General features: G+C 45.2%; 2 protein-coding genes across 6 annotated transcripts in view; one reads left to right on the top strand and one right to left on the bottom strand.

Annotated features, from left to right (window-relative positions):
• The window catches only part of NAA16 (N-alpha-acetyltransferase 16, NatA auxiliary subunit), a 68,599-nt gene extending 66,860 nt beyond the window's left edge, over positions 1-1,739 (bottom strand). Inside the window, exon 1 of one of the 3 annotated variants that reach the window (XM_064174583.1) lies at positions 1,343-1,739. In XM_064174583.1, coding sequence (XP_064030653.1) covers positions 1,343-1,396 — 54 coding nt within the window. In that variant the 5' untranslated portion in view covers positions 1,397-1,739. The remainder of the gene's footprint in view (positions 1-1,342) is intronic. The other 2 variants (XM_064174590.1, XM_064174575.1) reach the window with 2 other exon arrangements.
• MTRF1 (mitochondrial translation release factor 1) lies at positions 1,379-20,626 on the top strand. 3 transcript variants are annotated; one of them, XM_064174685.1, is made up of 10 exons: positions 1,379-1,397; positions 9,151-9,606; positions 10,987-11,078; positions 11,919-12,000; positions 12,193-12,300; positions 12,392-12,564; positions 14,557-14,674; positions 15,825-15,961; positions 18,065-18,163; positions 20,420-20,626. In XM_064174685.1, exons 2-10 carry the CDS (start codon positions 9,174-9,176, stop codon positions 20,540-20,542), a joined length of 1,365 nt encoding a protein of 454 aa, XP_064030755.1. In that variant the 5' UTR covers positions 1,379-1,397; positions 9,151-9,173; the 3' UTR covers positions 20,543-20,626. The 3 variants fall into 3 exon arrangements, with proteins under 3 accessions (XP_064030755.1, XP_064030747.1, XP_064030738.1); XM_064174677.1 differs by lacking the exon at positions 1,379-1,397 and adding an exon at positions 6,285-6,365; XM_064174668.1 differs by lacking the exon at positions 1,379-1,397 and having other exon boundaries at positions 9,126-9,606.
• Positions 20,627-20,809: the final 183 nt, after the last annotated feature.

The following is a 20,809-nucleotide window of genomic DNA, read 5'->3' as shown; positions in this document are numbered from 1 at the left end:
GTAAGCAACAAATCACCATTAAGAAGCACAAAGTCTTTTAAAATCTACACACTACTCAAAGCAGGCGAAAACAAACAGCTCTGAAGCACCTGCTGAAAAGCACCACCTACATAAAAGTACACAGGCTTACACACACTGTTTTTCGGAGCTCAGCTTCCTGAAGCCAAAATGGTCACCTCTCAACCACAGACTTTTAAACTAGCCTAACAAATGCTACTACAACTGAAGAAATCCTTATCTGTCAACAGATTGCCTCTGTGCTGCAGCTTCCTCTGCCTGAGGAGTAGCAAACTGGCACAAAATGCCTCAACTTTACTCAGGCAAGAGCTTCTTTTCATAAGTAACTTGCACTATAAAATCTACTGTTTGAATATAAGCTTAGTGAGCTCTTCCTATAAAGCTGTCTCACAAGCATTAGCTGCCCTTTGCATCAGCAAGTCTCACAAACCTGAAGCAGTCCAGAAAATAGTCGTCAAAGTAGCCCAAAACATAAAAGTTGAAAGAATGCTTCCAAAGGACACAGAGTCCAACGTCTGTTTTCAGCTATACTGAAGATCGCTAGACGAACTAGCTGTACTCTAGTGGCTGTAGGGAAATTGACGTGCTTGTCGAAAATCAAGTACCCATGGAGATCAACTTAACGCAATCCCCGGCTGCGCTTACGCCGCGCTTCGAGCTCTTCCTGAACGCGGTGACAGGAGCAGCAGGCGACTGCAGAGAGCAGCACGCCAAGCCCTAAAACAGACCCCTCGCTGTACGGCGGGCAGAGGTGGGATGACAAGCCCCCTCCCCGAGCTGCCGTTTCCAGCCGTCCTTAGGACGGGTTAGGGCGCGGGCAACAGCCCGCCTCCGCCGGCAGGGCCGCCGCCCGCTTGTAGCGGGAGGGACCGAAAGGACGAGCCGCGCTGCCGAGCCCCACAGCCGGAGCTCGCCGCAGTTAGCGTCGCAGGCGACGACGAAGCAGAACCGCGGCGGGCAGCACAACGGCGAGTGGCTCACTCCCCTTCCCGCCCTCGCCCGGCCGGGGGCGACACCGACCCTTCCCGGCCCCCAACGCGAGAGAGAGGGGCTCGCCCGGCCTGCTTGGCGGGCCCCAGACAAAGGAAGGAAACGGGAACGAACCGAGACGAGGAGGCGGCAGCGGCAACCGCAGCTCCCCCCAGGACGAGCGCGGCCACTATATGGTTTTTCACTCAGCCGGAGCCAACTCCAGCATCGGGCTAAGTAACCTGCTGTAGTAACCCCAGTCGGAGAGAAGCGAGCGAGGCCAGTGTGCAAAAGAAAAGAAGAGGAAGAAACGGCAGCGGAAGGAAAAGAGAGAGGAACGGGGCCGGTGGCTCACCAGGATCCGCTTGAAGAGGTTGCTCTCCTTGGGCGGCAGCGGCACAGACGGCATGGTGCGGGCGGCCCCAGGACAGGCACGGCTGGCGGGAGGGAGGCTGGCGGGGGTGGGGGCGGCCTGGGAAGTGCGACCGGGCGGCTGTCGGTATGAGGGAGAGGAGAAGGGAATAAAGAGGAAAGGAAAACCCCAAACTCGGCGGGGTGGTTGTGGCGCGACTCTTGCCCGAGCGGCGGCGGCGACTCTTTAACTCATTGGCCTGCACCGCCCTCCCCGCCGGCTCCCCCGGCCCCTCTGCGCAGCTGCCGGGGAGGCCTCGCCGCCCGGCTGACGCTGCAAAATGGCAGCCGGGGTCCCCTCCGCGCAGGCGCGCTGCTGCCGGGTGCTCCCCGCTCCCCCCTCGGCTCGTCGCTGCCGTTTCTCGCTCAGGCGGGCTTTCTCTTCACGTCGAGTCTGGGTGCCAGAGGACTTTCCGTGGCTGTCTGGAGAGTCCATCCGTTCTAGCCCCCCTCCCTTTTCTCCGCTCTGAGGGCAGGCTGCGTTGCTTGTCAGTTGTATCTCGCCCCCTCTCGACGGCCCTGAGGGGAATTACCTGCCGGCAGCGAGGCTGGCGGTGGGCGGCCCTGAGGAGGGGAGCCCTCGGCAACGCCCCGAGGAGAGGAGGGGGAAGAGGACTCCAGTCTGTGGAAGTTGTGAACTAAATGACAACTCTCACTCGCCCGAGATCCAAATCGTGGCTGTTCCTAAGGCGAGAGCTGTGGAAACGGGGTGCGGGGCTTGCCGCAGCGTTCGGCCTCTCCCACGGCTGGCAGGGCAGAAAGTCTGCTTTGCTCGCTGTCGTGTTTCGCTTTGCCCCCTAGTAACCTAATTTTAGTGGCTGCCGTTCCAGTTGGTATTTTGGAAAGCCAGACTGCCCAAAAGCCTGGGAGGTATGGCTGGGAGGGAGCAAAGTCTCTGTACACTGCAGACCTTTGAGAAGCTGCATGCTTGCGGTGCCCTGGCTGGTATTTAAGGAAGCAACAGCAAACGCAGCAGTCAGGCTTTAGCAAGCAGCGATGTTGTCTATTGCATTAGTGCATTTTTCAGCCGCTGGTTGTGTAGAACTTCCAGCACTATCGTGCATGCTTGGAAGAGTAAGCATTTATTCATGGCAAGCCATCAAGATTTGAGTTTGATGTCTTTTGAAACAAATTTTTTGGGGGGTCTAGTTACTCCCAGGAAGTCATTCGTAAATGAATCTTGATTTAAGAAAAGAAACCACAGACACACAAAATCCCCAACCAACAAACAACAAAACCAACCCAACCTAACCAGAAATACTAAACCCACATGGCCTGGCACCACAGTGCCGCGTGCTGCACTTTGGCCACAGCAACCCCATGCAGAGATACAGGCTGGGGTGGGAGTGGCTGAGAGCAGCCAGAGAGGGATCTGGGGGTGCTGATTGATACCCGCCTGAACATGAGCCAGCAGAGTGCCCAGGTGGCCAAGAGAGCCAGTGGCATCCTGGTCTGCATCAGGAATGGTGTGATCAGCAGGAGCAGGGAGGTCATTCTGCCCCTGTACTCTGCACTGGTTAGACCACACCTTGAATACTGTGTTCAGTTCTGGGCCCCCCAGTTTAGGAGGGACATTGAGATGCTTGAGCGTGTCCAGAGAAGGGCGACGAGGCTGGGGAGAGGCCTTGAGCACAGCCCTACGAGGAGAGGCTGAGGGAGCTGGGATTGGTTAGCCTGGAGAAGAGGAGGCTCAGGGGTGACCTTATTGCTGTCTACAACTACCAGAGGGGTGGTTGTGGCCAGGAGGAGGTTGCTCTCTTCTCTCAGGCGGCCAGCACCAGAACAAGGGGACACAGCCTCAGTCTACGCCAGGGGAAATTTAGGCTGGAGGTGAGGAGAAAGTTCTTCACTGAGAGAGTCATTGGACACTGGAATGGGCTGCCCGGGGAGGTGGTGGAGTCGCCGTCCCTGGAGCTGTTCAAGGCAGGATTGGACGTGGCACTTGGTGCCATGGTCTAGCCTTGAGCTCTGTGGTAAAGGGTTGGACTTAATGATCTGTGAGGACTCTTCCAACCCAGATGATACTGTGACACTGTGTGATACTGGATCGTTTACTCAGAAGGGAAATGGTTAAAGTGTCAAAGTTACAACCAATTAAAAAGCCCATCTTACAGGAAAAATAGAATTGGCTTCAATTAAAATGCCTGTGTAAGTGCTCTTTAGAAATATTAGTCACGTTTTGGTATGTTTTAAAATGTTGATTTTGTAATAATGTGGTTATCCACCTGCTGTCCCAGGTGATGCACATGATAGATACCCACATTAAAGGAAGTATATGGAGAAGAGTATGTAACAAGAGCAAAGTAGAGAAACTGCATGCTTGTGTTGCTTAGTTACACATAAAGTAGGGGACTGTGACTGGGGTGCAAGCAGTGTGTCTTTGCCTCGTCGCAAGTCTTGCTGAAGCTCATGGACATGATAGCTACTTTCCTTTAAGACTAAAGGAGGAAAAAAGAGCTTGTACAGTTTCTTGGAAGAGAGTAATCTGGGTGACAGCCTAACCTGCAGACAGCTAAAAGAAGTTGGTAGGTTTAAGAAGCCTCCTAAGATGAAAATAGCAAAAGTGAGGAAAATACTTTAAAAAATAGAACACATGCTTTCCTAGTTCTTCTCAGCTGAGTATCAGTTTGTGGACACTGTTCGGGTGGATGGTGGTTCTTTTTGGTGTTGCTTAATCTTGTTTAGATGAATAGTGTGCAATACCTTTCTTTGTAGAAAGAATACTATGTTTATATCTCACCTTTTTGTTCTGCCATGCTTGTAATGTCATCAGTCACTTGAATCACTGTTAGCAATACACTAGTACATGCTGTACCCAATTCACTGCTCTTTATGTTATATGGTATAGTGCTCCTATATCTGGTGTTTTTCAAAGCAGGAATACTGTTGACAAGGATGGCCAACTTGACTTTGCCCTGCTACATCATTTGCAGAGCCTGTAACAGAGCATGTATTCAGCACTTTCTATAACTAGCCAAAGCCTTGACTTTATGCCTCTGGGTTGAGTGATAAACAGATGCATCTCCGAGATGGTCGGGCAAATATTCTGCTAGGTACACCTTTGGTCTGAAGCAGTAAGGCTGTGCTTGTCAGCTAAAGGTCTCTCTTTCCTGCTAGTCAAAACACTGGAAAGAATGCTGTCTGAAAGTAGGCAAATTCCAAGTAAGAGACGGGGTCAATTTCCATTTAGACATATGTCTGCATTACAAATCTCTGTTAAAAGCAGCAAGAAAATGAAAGCAAGGAGGCAATAAAAGGAATGTTTGTAGACAAACTGGGAGTGAATAAACAAAGGACTCAACTTTAGGGGAAAGGCAGAGCTTTAGTTGAAAGTGATGTTTGGGAGCACAGTCAAGAAAACTTCTTTTTATTTAATCCCTATTTATTTAGTCTGTGCTGAGCAGAACAAATCTTTCTACAGGGTTTATTAATAAATGGGACTGTATTCAAGACGTGTATGAGTCTATCACCAGTTTTTCCTTCAAACAGAATTTAAAAGTCTGTTGACAAAACTGGATTGAAAGAGGAGAGAAACATTAAAGTGATATATATATTATAACAAGCTTGTGATTTTGTCACCTCCTTCATTTTATTCTGTGGCCTGTCATCGTTAGCTGTTATCTGCAGAAGTCGTAGTATGATGCTTGCAGATCATTGAACCCAGTTAGGGCCCCCAGAGCAAAAAATGGCCTCCGTGTGGGCATGAACCTGCCTTGAAGCCAAGCACATTGTAAAGCCTGAAGCCTATTTTCTCTGGTGAGCTATTTCTTTGCCTCCAGTTTCTAAAGCAATTGGCAGTTTAGGGTTGTCAGATTTTAAGGCACGGGACTGCCACGTCTGTCCCAAAGCCCTGAAGCCCAGCAGTATTTCCACTGTCACTCTTTCCTTCTGCACCAGATCATAGAATCATAGAATCAACCAGGTTGGAAGAGACCTCCAAGATCATCCAGTCCAACCTAGCACCCAGCCCTATCCAATCAACTAGACCATGGCACTAACTGCCTCATCCAGTCTTTTCTTGAAGACCCCCAGGGCTGCCGTGGTGGGTGAGGAAGACAGTGACACCCTGTTCCAAGCATCCTCTGCCATGTAAATCCCTGATCCTTACCATCTCCAATGGCAGCTGCCTGGGTCACACAGGCTTTAAAGGCATCTAAGCAAACCATAAAGGGGGTGGAAGCACATACAGCAATGGCACTTCTCATCCTTTGTAAACAATCCCCATATTGCATTCTCAAAGCATACAGTAAATATGGGGAAAGAGTTCCTTGTGTGTTTTGAATATGAGACACATGGATTAGGTCTTGTAGTTGGCAGCCCTGCTGACAGTACATAGTTCAACCCTTGTCTTGGCCATCTAGTTTCTGCATGGTCTGCTGCCTGGTTGGGAGGCCTGAGAGTTTTGTGTGATACTGAATAGTGAGCTTTGATGTAAAGTGGAACTTTACAGTTTTATGCAGGCTTCTGTGAAGTCAATCTTTTCATAACCAGGCTTGAAACTGTGTTGTTGGAAAAACACAAGCGTATGTAACTCAACAAGTTAAGAAGCTAGTAATTAGCCTGATTATTCCCACGTGGTGTTTCTCTCGCCGTCAAGCGTTGCCGGAGTTCTAAAGCCTGTTACCACGCAGCTGTGCGCAACGCACTGCCAATTAAGACCTGCTTTTAAGGTCCCGGCTTTGAGTTCGGGGACTGCGTTGCACTGAGTAAAGCAACGTCTGCCTTCGCAGTCGCAAGTGCTCCAGCGATGTTCGCCGGGCTTCGGTGCGGGTAGCGCCCCGGCCCCCTCCTCCGCCAGCTGCCCGCGGCGCGGCGAGCACGGCGGCTCCGCCCGGGCCGGGCCGCAGCATGCCGGGAGTCGCGGTTCCAGCAGGCATGCTGGGACCGGCAGTTTTCCGCTCTACTTCCCGTCTGCTATGGCCTCCGCTTTTGCGGCAGGATCTTTCTGGAGCCAACGCGTGTGGGCGGTGAGTGCCAAAGCTGCTTGATGCGTGTTAGGGATTGTAGCTCCCTGCGCCCCTCGCAGCTGCCCTTCCGTGCTGCACGACCTTCATCTGCTCCTCGCTGCTCTGCAGCCCTGCCTTCCCTCTCCACTCCTAACCTTTGCAGGAGAGGGCTGCCAGAGCTCACAGCTTTCGAGGGGTTTCCTTGGGGGACAGAGATGTAATAAAGGTGCTGTCAGAGGCAGCCGCTGCGTGCATTGATATAGCTCCTACTTCCCTGTACCAACACGTTCCTATCGGAACTCAGTTGCACGCAGTTCACAGCATCTTTGGTTGTTAGAAAAGTATTCACAATATTGATAGATCCTTCCTGTCTGGGATTTTTTTTATTTAGTTTTAATAAGATAATTGCAGTTGTCACTTTTCCTTGCTTGTTTTAATTTGTAACGTGCATGGAGTAATTTTGCCACATTAAAATATTGCTAAGGTTGGGTTTGGAGAGCAGCTAATAGGTCGTCTACTGCTTATAGCTCTCTAAAAGTTGTGTGTCTGCACAAAGATAATGCAGAAGAATATCTGAAAAGGAAGTATTTTTTTGTTTGTTTAACATGGCAAAGTTATTTTGAAGTTTCTGATTTCTTTGAAGCTCTGTGTCAGTCCAACACTTAGGGGTTTTTAGGCATTTAAACCAAAGAATTTTATTTCTGAGAGGCAGAAAAATACAGTAAGTCTGTTATTATTTAAGTACACTGCTTCTTAACTACACCAGTAAAAAATCAGGTGGTTATAATTGGTATAATACATGAAATATAATATAACATTAGTATTTTAAACATTAGTTACTTACAGTTAGTACTTGATCAAACAAAAATGGACCATGCTGACCTGGACCAATTCCAGTTTCATCAGCAAAACTGGGAATTTTGGAACTAATTGTAGATGGTGAGTTAGATTTGCTGTGAGCCTGGTAAAGGGAACGTGATCCCTGTGCTGCAGCTGATTTTAAGTCACTAGAGCAATCTGTGAAGGATATCATTGGCTTTCTGTGAATTAAAGCAGTCCTGAAATTCCCATGGTGGGTTCAATGGCACCTGCTGGCTGAAGAATCTGGGGAAGGCGCAGAAGTAGAATAAAGGTTCTTTCCTCCTTCTGCAGGTAGTGAAACAGCCACCAAGGCAAGCAACATAAATTGAATCTGGGTTCACAGCTTACTGCTCTTTCTGCTATGTGGACAAACAGGTGAAAGTCAAATAGGTGAGGATAATGGATGAGCAGAGAAGTTAGAATGCCATAGTAATTTGTTCATGAAATGCCTGAAGATGTACAGAAGATCTTGGCACTGATGAGTGAGAAATAATTGTGTTAGAAAGCAAGTGTATGTCTCAAGGAGATGCTGTTGCAAAACTTTCATGCTCTTATTTCATCTGAAACCACTTTAAAAACAAAAAACAAGTAGACTGATAGGATTGTAGCACTGGCACAAACACTAAGGAGTACTCCTTTACTTGTTAAACCTTTTCTCTGTGAGTAGTCCTAGACTACTTTCAATTTAGAATGATTTCAGTTTAGTCCTCTTGGTAGACCCTTGCACCACTATACAGATTTTTAAAGCACAGTAAGAATCCATAACATAGTTTGCAATGTTGATGGTATAAGATGAAGGTGAAATTACCTTTGCTAGAGCTGCTAAGGGGTTCCTGTGTGCTGTGAGTTGTGGTCAGTGGGATGGAATCTAGTTGGAAGACCTGTATTTAATGGAGTTGCTCAGAGGTCCGTACTGGGACCAGTACTAGTTAATATATTCATTAACCTGGATGAGGAAACAGAGTGCACTGTCAGCAGGTTTGCTGAGGACACCAAACTGGGAGGAGTAGCTGTCACACCAGAGGATTGTGCTGCCATTCAGTGAGACTTGGACTGGCTGGAATGTTGGCCAGGGAGAAATTGAATGAAATTCAACAAGGGCAAGTCTTGCACCTGGGAAAGAACAACCCCAGGCATCAGTGTAGGTTGGGGACTGACCTGTTGGAGAGCAGTGAAGGGGAAAAGGACCTCAGTGTCCTAGTAGATGGAAGTGCTCTTGCAGCCAAGAAGGCCAATGCCATTCTGGGATGTATTACGAAGGGCTGTGGTTAGTAGGTCCTCCCTCTCTGCTCTACCCTGGTAAGGCCACATCTGGAATGTTGTGTCCAGTTCTAGGCCTCTCAGTTCAAGAAGAACAGGTAACTGCTTGAAAGAGTCCAGTGTAGAGCCACAGAAATGATTAAAGTAGTGGAGCATCTTCATGAGGAGAGACTGAGGCAGCTGGGGCACTTAAGCTGGGAGAAGAGGAGGTTGAGAGGTGACCTCAGTAATGTGTATAAATATGTAAAGAGTGAGTGCCAAGAGGATGGAGCCAGGCTCTTCTCTAGTATAGATTTGTCTTCTCTCAGCAACATTTTTCTTTTGTGCAATGGTTGGATTTTTCCAGTGAGATATAGCAAAATGAAGCTGTTGTCTATAAACTAGCATCTACAGTATCTTCTCTGTGGCATAAATAAACTGTTCAATCAAGTGAAGGAGGGGACCATTCCCAACCCTCATTCAGTACAGCTATGCTGATTAGAGTTTCTGATTTAAACTGGGACTAAAACAGGAATAGTTTTATCTGTGACATTTGGAGTGTTGGTGTAATCAAACCCAGGATTTGAGCTTGATACAGTTCTTGTGTTTCTTTGGCTGTTGTCTGGTGGGGCTTTTGTTTAATAGAATGCTCTCTTTTTTTCTAGACAATAGCACTGGTCCATGTACTATTTACTTTTAATTTCAGGTGGTGGAAAAATAAGAAACAAAATGAAACCTTTCCGAAGTGTCTGTCTTTTCAAGAGCCTGCTTGGCAATTGCTACTGTCACAGTCAACTTCACAGCTGTCTTTTCCCTGTCGTTGCAAAGAAGATAGGTTATGTGGTGAGATTGCACAACTGTGGATTTTGGAGGCCAAAATCATTATTGGACACAGCTAGATTCACTCTGTCTTTTAACAGTCAGCACAGGAGAAAGCATCAGGATTCTCAAGCTTTGTGGCAACATGAGGCTGTGCAGAAGTATCTGGAGACTCTAAACAAGGAATACCAGCAGATTAGTCATCTGTTAAGAGCTGACTCAAATGACTTTGAGCAAAGAACCCTAAGGAGAAGATGTGCTGATCTGTCCCCCATTGCTGTTGCATTTCAAGAAGTCAAAGAGGCTGAAAGAGAAGTTCAGGAGTTAGAAGCTATGTGCAGAGGTAAGGAGAACACATCTACTTGTTCCAAAAACTTGATTTGCTTGTGATAAACTTCATTGCCCAGCCTTAGGAGAGAACTCTTGACTAAATGAAGCCAGTCCTGTAACACACTCTGGTGCTGCCTGTGTCTGGGAGGTTACATGTTGGAGGGCTTTCTGCATCCAGCCGCATATTTACATTTTTCTTCTTGCTTCACTTCAGTTTAAAGTCTTCAGCCAGCCAGTTTGGGAGAGTAGGGCTCATCTGGGATCACAGGCCTTTCTGTCTAGCTGAAATAGTTTGGAAATGTTTGTTTAATTTTTTTTTATATGGAACTGAGAGTACTGTAACTGAAGAAAAAAGAATTTAGCAAGCATGAGATAGATGAAGACTTCACTTGTGTTATTTACAGTGAGATTACATCTAGCTTGTTCGTTGATACTTAACTGAACAATTTGCATGAAATAGGCCCTGAATAGTCATCTTCCAATTCAAATGGCAAAAGCTCACTCTTCTTTGGAAATATGTGAGGACTCCTTCAAGGAATCAAAGTTGATGGTTGCCTAAGAAGCTTCAGCTTTCCCATGCTTGGATACAGTATAAGTTTGGGTAAAAAAAACTATGAAGTTGCCACTGTCTTTGATACAATTCAGGAATAAGAGAGTAACCAGGGAGTAAAATACTCAGTCCAGTATTTCCATGCCTTGTACTGGTGAACTTAAAACTGGACACTACTCCAGATTGTGGTCTCACATGCTGAAAAACGAGGGAAGGGAATCTTCTAAAGTGAAGCAGGGTCCAAGTCAGGTCACCCACACCCTGATGCCTTGCAGCCACATCTCGGTGATCTCTTTGAATAGCAGAAGGCAGATTAGAAACCTCATCATTATTATCAGACCATTATTTGTAGTGCTCACTTTGATGAGTTGCATCCGTACTGTTGGATATCTGGGTGTTTCTGGGCAAGTTTAAGTAACAGTTTTTCTGTGTGAAAAGTTGTAACAAGGGAAATGGAGGCACTTCTGTTTGCAGGCATGTTTCCAACATGCTTTGTCAAATCTGTTTGTGGATTCACCCCTGGAATGTTGTGTCAATCTGCGTGACATAACCATCAGCATAACCCAAAGTAGCTGTCAGATTGGACCAGCAGATTCAGGCTTTGAGCCATAAAGTAGGGAATGAGAGGTACATTATCTGCTGCTACTTCCAGCACATCTGAGAAATAGGATCACTTAGATGGCAATATGGATCCTGGCTTGAGCTGCTGTTGATGTTTCTTGCTGACAGAATACAGCCAAGAGGTTTTTATGTGTTGCAGTACTTGTCTTTAGATCCCTGTATTATGATTTGCTCTAGGCTGGGTGAGATTGGCTAACATCTGTTCCTCTTGTTGGAATTTAGAGCTAGACAGCAGAGATGAGAAACAACTTCTAGAGCTTGCATTAGAAGAGAAGGAAACCCTGGATAAAAAAGTCAACATGTTGTGCAGAAAGGTGAGCCCGAGGTAAAATTATGAAGCTTTGTAAAAACAGATGTCAGAAAGGCATTCCTTTGTGATGTTACCAATAGACTTTGATACTTTGACACTTGTGTTTAATGAAACAGAAGTTCAGCTTCTGTAATCTCCCTGAAAAGAAATGGCAACTTGAATTATTAGGAAGCTTCTTACTGACAATTGTGTCTTAGAAGCTTATTGTTTTAGTCATTTTCGTTTGCTTGCTTGTCTGCCTACAGAGGTTGGAGGAGATTTAAAGTAGTGAGCCTGTGCTATTGAGACCTGATATGACATCCCTGTAACTGTTTGTGGCAGTAGAACATGCATTCTTGAAAGATTTCTGATGGGAAATTGCAGTCTTTCATTTTCTTTTCAGCTTACAGCACCCCATGAGCAGGGAAATTAATTTTAAGCAGAGAAGCTGAAACAATTCAGTGGAGAGCTCTATCTTTGAGCTCATTTCTGTGTTCAGATTGAAACAATATGAAATGAGACTTTCTGGAAAATAAGATTAATGTAAAGATTGGTTGGGTTGTGGGTAATAACTTTGTATTCAGAGGTAGTTTGGGCTGGACTCTGTTGCCTGGCACCTGACTTTGTAGGACTGAATTTTCAGCTAGCTTTCCCATGGATGGAATATCCCATTTCCACACTGACTGCACTGAATTGCAGTGGCCACTGGACTGTTTCTAGTCCTACTTCCTAGTTTGCCAAAAGATATCAGTTGTGTGAGCTCAGGCTATGACAATTGTGAAATCTGGCTGTAAATTAGATTAAGAGGAGATAGAGAGTCATGAAGGAGATAATGACAGTCTTTTTTTTTCTTCTTCCTTTTCAGCTTTTCCAGCTTCTAGTGCCAAAGGAAAAATATGATAGAAGTCACGTTGTATTAGAAGTGACAGCTGGCAGAACAACTGGAGGTCAGCAAAGTCCCCATAGTAAAGATTATTTCAAACCTCCATCCAACTTCATTAAACCTCTTATGGGTTATTCTTAATGCCTTTTTTTATGCTTTAATGGTATACTTTATAAAGAAGAGTGTTTAATCTGTCTAATGACTGACTGTTTTTACTGGTGGTTGACATTTTATGAACTGCTGTTTATGTTTTTAGGAGACATCTGCCAACAGTTCACCAAAGAAATGTTTGAGATGTACCAGAATTATGCAGACTATAAACGCTGGACCTTTGATGTTGTGAACTATACACCAGCTGAAATAGGTACAGTAGCTCCTCAGATGTTCCCCCAAGGCAGTTAAATTAAAGTCAGTGCTTCTGTGCTGTGTCTGTCACGTATTATTTGTCTTTCTAGGTGGGTTACATCATGCTGCTGCTCATATTTCAGGAGAGGATGTCTTCAGGCATCTGAAATATGAAGGAGGGACTCATCGAGTCCAGCGAATCCCTGAGACAGGCCTGTCATCGAGAATGCAGCGTATTCACACAGGGACAATGTCAGTTATTGTCCTCCCTCAGCCAGAGGAGGTAACTAACTGTAAATCAGGGTAGTAAGATGATGTATCCTTGCTCATCCATTTTGACATTGCAGTAGGTGTTACTTAAACCCATGTTACTGTTACTGTTTGGGGGCTTATTAATAGTCAAATATCAATTCTTAAGCAAGTCCCAACAAATGAGCCACAAGTTCTCTTAACACTGGGAGGTGATAGTCCTTGGCTCTGTATCTTACATGTTTAAATGAGTCATCAGAAACGACTTTGCAGAGATTTACCATTGCCTGAAATGCATGTGAAGCAGTGATTGTTTCAATGAGTATTCCAGCCCCAACACAGTATCACAGTATCACCAAGGTTGGAAGAGACCTCACAGATCATCAAGTCCAACCCTTTACCACAGAGCTCAAGGCTAGACCATGGCACCAAGTGCCACGTCCAATCCTGCCTTGAACAGCTCCAGGGACGGCGACTCCACCACCTCCCCGGGCAGCCCATTCCAGTGTCCAATGACTCTCTCAGTGAAGAACTTTCTCCTCACCTCCAGCCTAAATTTCCCCTGACGTAGCTTGAGGCTGTGTCCTCTTGTTCTGGTGCTGGCCACCTGAGAGAAGAGAGCAACCTCTTCCTGGCCACAACCACCCCTCAGGTAGTTGTAGACAGCAATAAGGTCTCCCCTGAGCCTCCTCTTCTCCAGGCTAACCAATCCCAGCTCCCTCAGCCTCTCCTCGTAGGGCTGTGCTCAAGGCCTCTCCCCAGCCTCGTCGCCCTTCTCTGGACATGCTCAAGCATCTCAATGTCCCTCCTAAACTGGGTGGCCCAGAACTGAACACAGTACTCAAGGTGAGGTCTAAGCAGTGCAGAGTACAGGGGCAGAATGACCTCCCTGCTCCTGCTGACCACAGTATTCACAAAGCTGAATGCTGTGAGTAAGCCAATGTTAAATTATGTAATGTGTTAAGACGGCTAATATATCCAAGAAAACAATCAGTGTTGCATAGTAATGTGATTCTGCAGCTCCTTTTGATTTTTAATTGTTGTTTTGTTGAAATTATTGGTGTCCTTCTCTGTTAAATTAAGGACAGTCTGCTTTGAATTTGAGTAAGTGCATGTGTTGGCTAGTCTCTCCGAGATCTTGGGGATACCACCTAGCCAGGTGGGGGTTGGTCTCTTCTCCCAGGCAACCAGCAACAGATCAAGGAGACACAGTCTCAAGTTGTGCTGGGGAAAGTCTAGGCTGGATGTTAGGAGGAAGTTGTTGTCAGAGAGAGTGATTGGCATTGGAATGGGCTGCCCAGGGAGGTGGTGGAGACACCGTCCCTGGAGGTGTTGAAGGAAAGCCTGTCTGAGGCACTTAGTGCCGTGGTCTGGTTGAGTGGCTAGGGCTGGGTGCTAGGTTGGACTGGATGATCTTGGAGGTCTCTTCCAACCTGGTTGATTCTATGATTCTCGCTTTAACCAGCAATTTACACACAAGCCAAATAAAGCCAAATCTTGTAGGCTTTCCCTGCACGTTCTCCTGCTTCCCTGTAATGCTTTCCTTGCAACACTGATGAGATCTCAATGTTCCTTTCCCATACACTGAGCTCAGACTATGGTCCAGGTCATGATTCAGGACTCATATTTCCAGTGGATCTACATTTGCTCATTTTTCTCTCACTTTGATAATTTTGAGCACAGTTGCTGGAATTGTGTGGGCTTGACTCATAAATAAGATCTTTGCACAGCTATTTAGAAGTGATTTTTGATTATATATTTGTTAGTCAGACACAAACTCACTCTCCCCCTCACTTTCCTTGTTTTGCCAAAGGACCTGGAGTAAGAGGTTGAAAAAATAAGTGAACTATTTAAGGCGTCACTTTGTGTTGTAGAGATATTTGACCTTATGTTTTTTGAAAGTACAATAATTATAGCTGTTACTCAGTAGTGATTAATTATTTGGGGTTTTTTTTTACATTGAGTATCACTGACATTCACATATTTTTAAAATGAGAGAAAAATTGGTAATTTATTTTGGTTCTAGGTTGATGTTAAAGTGGATCACAAAGATTTACGCATAGATACCTTCAGGGCCAAAGGAGCAGGAGGGCAGCACGTTAACAAGACTGATAGTGCTGTGAGAATTGTACATCTTCCCACAGGTAAGTCTGGCCAGATTTTGTGCTTATAATCACACAACATTTGTGTCCTGAAGAGAAAAGATGTGGGTTTTAGAGTGAGCTTGCAGGGTTGAGCTGAAAGAGAAGACACAGCTCCCTCATATTCTGCCCTGTGTGAGAAAAAGGGATGCGTATCACTGGCACAATGGTCAGCAGGTTGCTATTACACCAGTTTTGTCTTCAGAGGGAGTGTTTAATGAATACACAATTTTTGAAGGATGAAAGAACAAATGGAGAATGACAGGAGTGAGATGGAAGATGCAAATAATTTGTGCTGTGTGCTCTATACCTCCAGGTGTAATGGCCATTGACAACCAAGGGTGTGCTTTGCCTAGCTGGAGTCTGTGTAATTAGATGACTGAGAGAAAAAGAAGCTTGGAGATTTTTATTCAGTGCTAGATACTGCTATCACATGTTGATCAGGAAGGGAAATCTGTATTGATTTGAAGAGAGGGTATAGTTTGGAGCACTCTGTCTTTCTCAGCATTTGTTTTTTTGTTGAAATTCAGGGGTCTTCTGTCTGTCCAGATATGGAAACTCTTCAGGTACAGGAAATTCCTGCAATGACCCAAACCCAGCCATTTCCTTTTTTTACTTCAGAAATCAAATGAGAAGTAAAAATAAGTGCTAAATTTATTTCGAAGACCTCTTTTAAAACTTTATTTCATTATTTATAAATAAGTTCAAGGCTTGCCAGTATTGTTTAGACACCCTTCTCTGCTAGAATAATGAATTGACTGGTCTCTTAAGAGCTTGTCTAGACTAAGACTTCAAAAACTTGTGTTAGAGTGTTTTAAACATGCTTCTTCAAACCCTGCAAATTATGTGTTTTAACATGTGGTAGCTAATTGGAGCGAACCCAGTGTCTGGTGGCAATGTCAGAAACTTGTTTGCTTCAGGGAATTTTAAAGTGTCCTTGACTTTTCTGTAGCACTGAACAAAGAGTTTAAAAACATACTAATGGCTCTGGCCAATGTCTTAAAATGACTTTTTTTATCCTACAGCTGAAAGGCCCTACAAACCAGCACTCTAGAAGGTTTCGTTTGTCTAATGTGTTAGAATTAATTTAGCTTCTTTTGTTCTTTGTTATAATGGGCTTTTGGTCTGAGCTCTCTTGAATTCCTCTGTAAAGGACTAGCAGTTGAGTGCCAGCAGGAGCGATCACAGCAGCTGAATAAGGAAATAGCTCTGCGGACACTGAAAGCTAAGCTGTACCAGCAGATCATTGAAAAACAACTAAGTCAAGAGCAGAGTGCCAGAAAGCTGCAGGTGAGAACTTGTGGTTGCTGAAATTTGGAGAAGGGTGCTACGTTGTAGACTTGCTTCCAGTCGTTTTGAGTGACAGTAACAGAGCACATGAGTGTGTGTGTGTCTAACCAGGTGTGCTTACAAAGGGAGATCTTACATTTTAAAATGCCAATCTGATTTTCACTTATCCCAGCTCAGTGTTACCAAGCTCGGACTTACCAAGCAATGAAAAAGATACATCAACTGTAGCTGGAAAGAAGCATCAAAAGACTAGCTGGAGTCAGCCTAATTGCAACATTCGATGTCATGCACTGAATCCCCATCTTAAGACTAGAGTTAGACAAGTAGAACATCAATAAAAAGCTATTTTCCAAAAAAAAAGGACCAGAAGTTGTCAAAATTGTATTTTAGCCTATTTCTAAGCCAGAGTATTTGATAGGACCCCACAGAGACCTTTTGAAAGAATCAAGTATGGGAACAATCTTGCCACTGCATAGTTAGCAGTTTATTGAATGTGTAACCTTTTAAGCAAGAAACAGCTTCCAGAGAAGAGTTGCTTCAAATTACTCTTCAAAATGTGCCTCTCTCTTGAAACGTGCTGTCCTTCTTTTCTCATTCTTGGAGTGTTTTTCCTTTTATGATGCAAACTAGCCTGGAGAAGAGGAGGCTCAGGGGTGATCTTATTACTGTCTACAACTACCTGAAGGGAGGCTGTAGCCAGGTGGGGGTTGGCCTCTTCTGCCAGGCAACCAGCAATAGAACAAGGGGACACAGTCTCAAGTTGTGCCAGGGGAGGTCTAGGCTGGATGTTAGGAGGAAGTTCTTCCCGGAGAGAGTGATTGGCATTGGAATGGGCTGCCCAGGGTGGTGGTGGAGTCACCGTCCCTGGAGGTGTTCAAGCAAAGCCTGTCTGAGGCACTTAGTGCCATGGTCTAGTTGAGTGGCTAGGGCTGGGTGCTAGGTTGGACTGGATGATCTTGGAGGTCTCTTCCAACCTGGTTCATTCTATGATTCTACAACAGTGATCAATGGGAACTAAAATACTTCAGAATTACAGAAGGATTCAGTACTCTAAAACCCCCAGGTTAGCAAATGAATCACTGATTTCAGGCTGCATTTAAGTGTCTTGTTCCTGCAGATTATTGCCCTGCTTGTTGTAAGTGGTGGAGCCACTTCTCTTTTGTTGTCAGTTTTAGCTAGATAGCCTTCAGAGCTGTGTAAAGGACTTAGATGAATACTGCAGAAAATCAAGCAAAAGTGTGGTGGTTTGAGCTGTGGTCCCTTAAGAAGACCACAGAGACACCATCCTCCAAAAGGAGATTGAGTCTGTGGGTTCTGGGTAGGTCGTGCCTCTAACCTGGGACAAAAACCTTTCCTAATGATTCAGAATTGATTCAACAAATGCCTTATTTAATTTAATTTATTCGGCAAAGTACAAATGTTGGCTGCGAGTGAAGTTTTCAGAAAAGCCTACTGGAGGAGACCTTCATTTCTCTGAGCTCTTTGTAACATTTGACTCTCCTGTTTGCTGAAGGCTTAATTTAACCGCACAACAATGCTGCTTTCACAATCGCCTGCATTCTTGTTCTTGACCGCTAGAGGGCGACTCGTTGCAGTCTCACTGTCATCCGTGTAAGAGAACCCTGCAAGGTGCTAGTTTCTGGCAAGCAGGTATCAGTAGAACTGCTTTGCCACATGCTGATTTTGCTGTTTCTTGTATTTAATGGTCCCTACTTCCTTTATTTTTGATGGTAGCTACAACCTCCCAAAAAAACACTTTAACATTTTTGTACTAGGAATTGATATAGATGTTATTACCTCTTGTCTTAGATGACTTTGGAGAGTCATGTCATTTTTTTTCCACCTACAGAAGAGGGACAGAAATGTACTGGAGGATGCAAAAACTTGGCCTGTGATGCAGAATCACAAATAATACAGTTTAGTAATGCCCCAAGGTTAAAAACAATCCCAACACTCTACACTAAACCAGTGACCATGAGCTTTGTAGTTAGAACAGGAAGATCCATTCGCATTTTTATCTGGAAGTGTTGCTTTAGAATAGAATTCTATTTATTTATTAAAGCACAATATAGTCTAATTTGAGTTTTTGCTGCTTTGCTGCAGTTGGGAACAAGAGCCCAGTCAGAGAGAATTCGAACTTACAACTTCACCCAGGACAGAGTTACTGACCACAGGATCTCGTATGATGCACGCAACATCAAGGTAAGGGCTGCTTGGGAGAGCATTTAGAGTTAGATGCTTACCATAAGAAGAAGTTAATGTAGTGAAAGCAATTCAACATCTAGGAGGAAATCAGCAAGCCAGTTGTGCTGTGACAGAATAGCATTGCACAATAATGTGCCCTTGTGGCCAAGAAGGCCAATGGGATCCTGGGGTGTATTAGGAAGAGTGTGTCCAGCAGATCAAGGGAAGTTCTGCTTCCCCTCTGCTCTGTCCTGGTGAGACCTCATCTTGAATACTGTGTTCAGTTTTGGGCTCCCCAGTTAAAGAGGGACAGGGATCTGCTGGAGAGAGTCCAGTGGAGGGCTAGGAGGATGATTAGGGGACTGGAGGGCATGGCTTATGAGGAGAGGCTGAGGGACCTGGGGCTTTTTAGTCTGGAGAAAAAAAGACTGAGAGGGGATTTGATCAATGTTTATAAGTATCTGAAGGCTGCCAGGAGCAGGGGACAGGCTCTGCTCACTGCTCCCTGGGATAGGACAAGGAGCAACGGGTGTAAATTGCAGCAAAAAAGGTTCTGCCTCAACACAAGGGGGAACTTCTTTACTGTAAGGGTCACAGAGCACTGGAATAGGCTTCTCAGAGAGGTTGTGGGGTCTGGATGTGTTCCTCTGTGCTCTGTGTTAGATAGTATTGTCCTGCTCTGGCAGGGGGGGTGGACTCGATGATCTCCTTGGGTCCCTTCCAACCCCTGACATCCTGTGATCCTGTGACTTAGAAACCTTAAATTTTCTTTCCTGCCTTATTTTAGGGCAATGTTAAAGATGACTGGAACAGGATATAACTTGCTGGCCTCGTTCTCTGTGTGTTTTTCTCCTGCTATGTGAATGAAAAAATGATCAAGCATTTAGTCCTCAGTGAAGTCTGGAAGTCTCTCAGTCACAGTCCCAAACTGGGCAAGTGACATTTGAGATTACTGAAGCTTGGTACATCCAAAAGAGAAATCTGACATGCAGGACTGTGCTGTTTTGTTAAACCATTCTTAATGCCACAGGGAAGAAGGAGAAAAACTTTTCTTTTGTGATTGTCTCACAGGTCACAGTTATACTGTAACTGAATCCTTTCCTTTTGGGATTACCTGACCTGAGGCATCATTTCTGAGTAAATCTACATATGGCTTGAATATTTTGATTTTTTTTTTATCATTTGTTTCAATTTATAGGGAAAAGCATAGCTAATGATGTATTTTTTCTGTATTAAATGTATGAAAGCATTTTGAGAAGAGAAGGCTGAGAGGGGATTTTATCAATGGCTATAAATATCTGAAGGGTGGGTGTCAAGATGAAGGTGCCAGGCTCTTTTCAGTGATGTCCAGTGACAGAACAAGGAACAACAGGTACAATGCAACACACTGGAGGCTCTACCTCAACACAGGGAGATACTTCTTTACTGCAGGGATGGCAGAGCACTGGAGCAGGCTGCCCAGAGAAGTTGTGGCGTCTCCTTCTCTGGAAACTTCAGAAACCTGCCTGGATGTGTTCTTGTGTGACCTGCCCTAGGTGATCCTGCTTTGGGGGTCAGATTTGATGATCTCTGGAGTTCCTTTCCAAGCCCTAACATTCTGTGAATTTTAGGACAAAACTTAGGGCAACTCTTCAATATCCAGTTTGCTCTCAGTGCTGCTGCATAAGGAGCAACACTGTTCAAACTGTAGCCATGGATGTCCTGGGTAACGTCTGAGAACATGGGACATGCTGCATATGGAATAGGTCATACATAACTGGGGTGAGGAATAGGGAGACAGATCCTAGTGTGGAGGAGAATGTGAAGTTCCACAAATGCATAAAACTGACTTTTGTTAGTTGAGCTTTTCAGTAACAATATTGGGAACTTGCTCCTTACTGGAGTGAAACTGGAATCATAAATTGCTTAACAAAAGTAAGTTGAGACTTGATTGTGAAACAAACTCGTTCTTGGCACGGGCAACAGGATTTGAATTAGGTTCTTCAGTCCTTGATTGTTCTTGTAAAACCTTCGTGCAAAACATGGGAGGAAGGCTCCAGTAGCTCCTTTTGTTGCTGCCAGAGTCGGTGTGCTTTTCACAGGCAGCCAGCCAGCAGCAATCCTGCTGCTGTGCACCACGCCATGCTTCTTTCTCAGGGGGATGCCACAGAAATGAGTGAGTGCATGCACCAGTGTAAGACTCCAGGCAAAGTGCCTGCCAGGAGTTCCTCATCTGAGTAGTCTGCATTTCAGAATAACAGTGATGCTTTCTGTCTCTTTTTGTTTTATTCACAGGAAATTCTGAGTGGGAAAGAAGCACTGGATAAGCTCATCAACAGACTGCTGGAGTTTGCAGAGGTAGAGGCTGTCACTGAATATCTAGAAAACCTGCAGGCTTTAGAAGGAGGAGGAGGCTGAAGACCTTGCCTAGAGTGAGAGCAGAACTGTTGTGTATGGTAGCTTGCTAGATGATGGGTGATTAAAACCTCTGCCTCTGTTTCACTGTGTGATACTACTGGTCTTTATTTTTTGGTGCAGATGGGTTGGATTCTGCTAGCAGCCTCAGCAGAAAAGAGCAAGCTTGGAGTATGGCATGTACCTTCTGCCTTGGCTGCATAGCTTTACTAGGCCTGTCCTCCTCTTGAACATACTGCAGCTGGAAATCAGGGTGATGGAGGCAAAGAA

The sequence above is a fragment of the Pogoniulus pusillus genome, chromosome 3, assembly GCF_015220805.1.
Source record: "Pogoniulus pusillus isolate bPogPus1 chromosome 3, bPogPus1.pri, whole genome shotgun sequence".
NCBI lineage: Eukaryota > Metazoa > Chordata > Aves > Piciformes > Lybiidae > Pogoniulus > Pogoniulus pusillus.
Note: the sequence above shows the minus strand (reverse complement) of the source record. Positions and strands in the feature narration are given on the sequence as shown.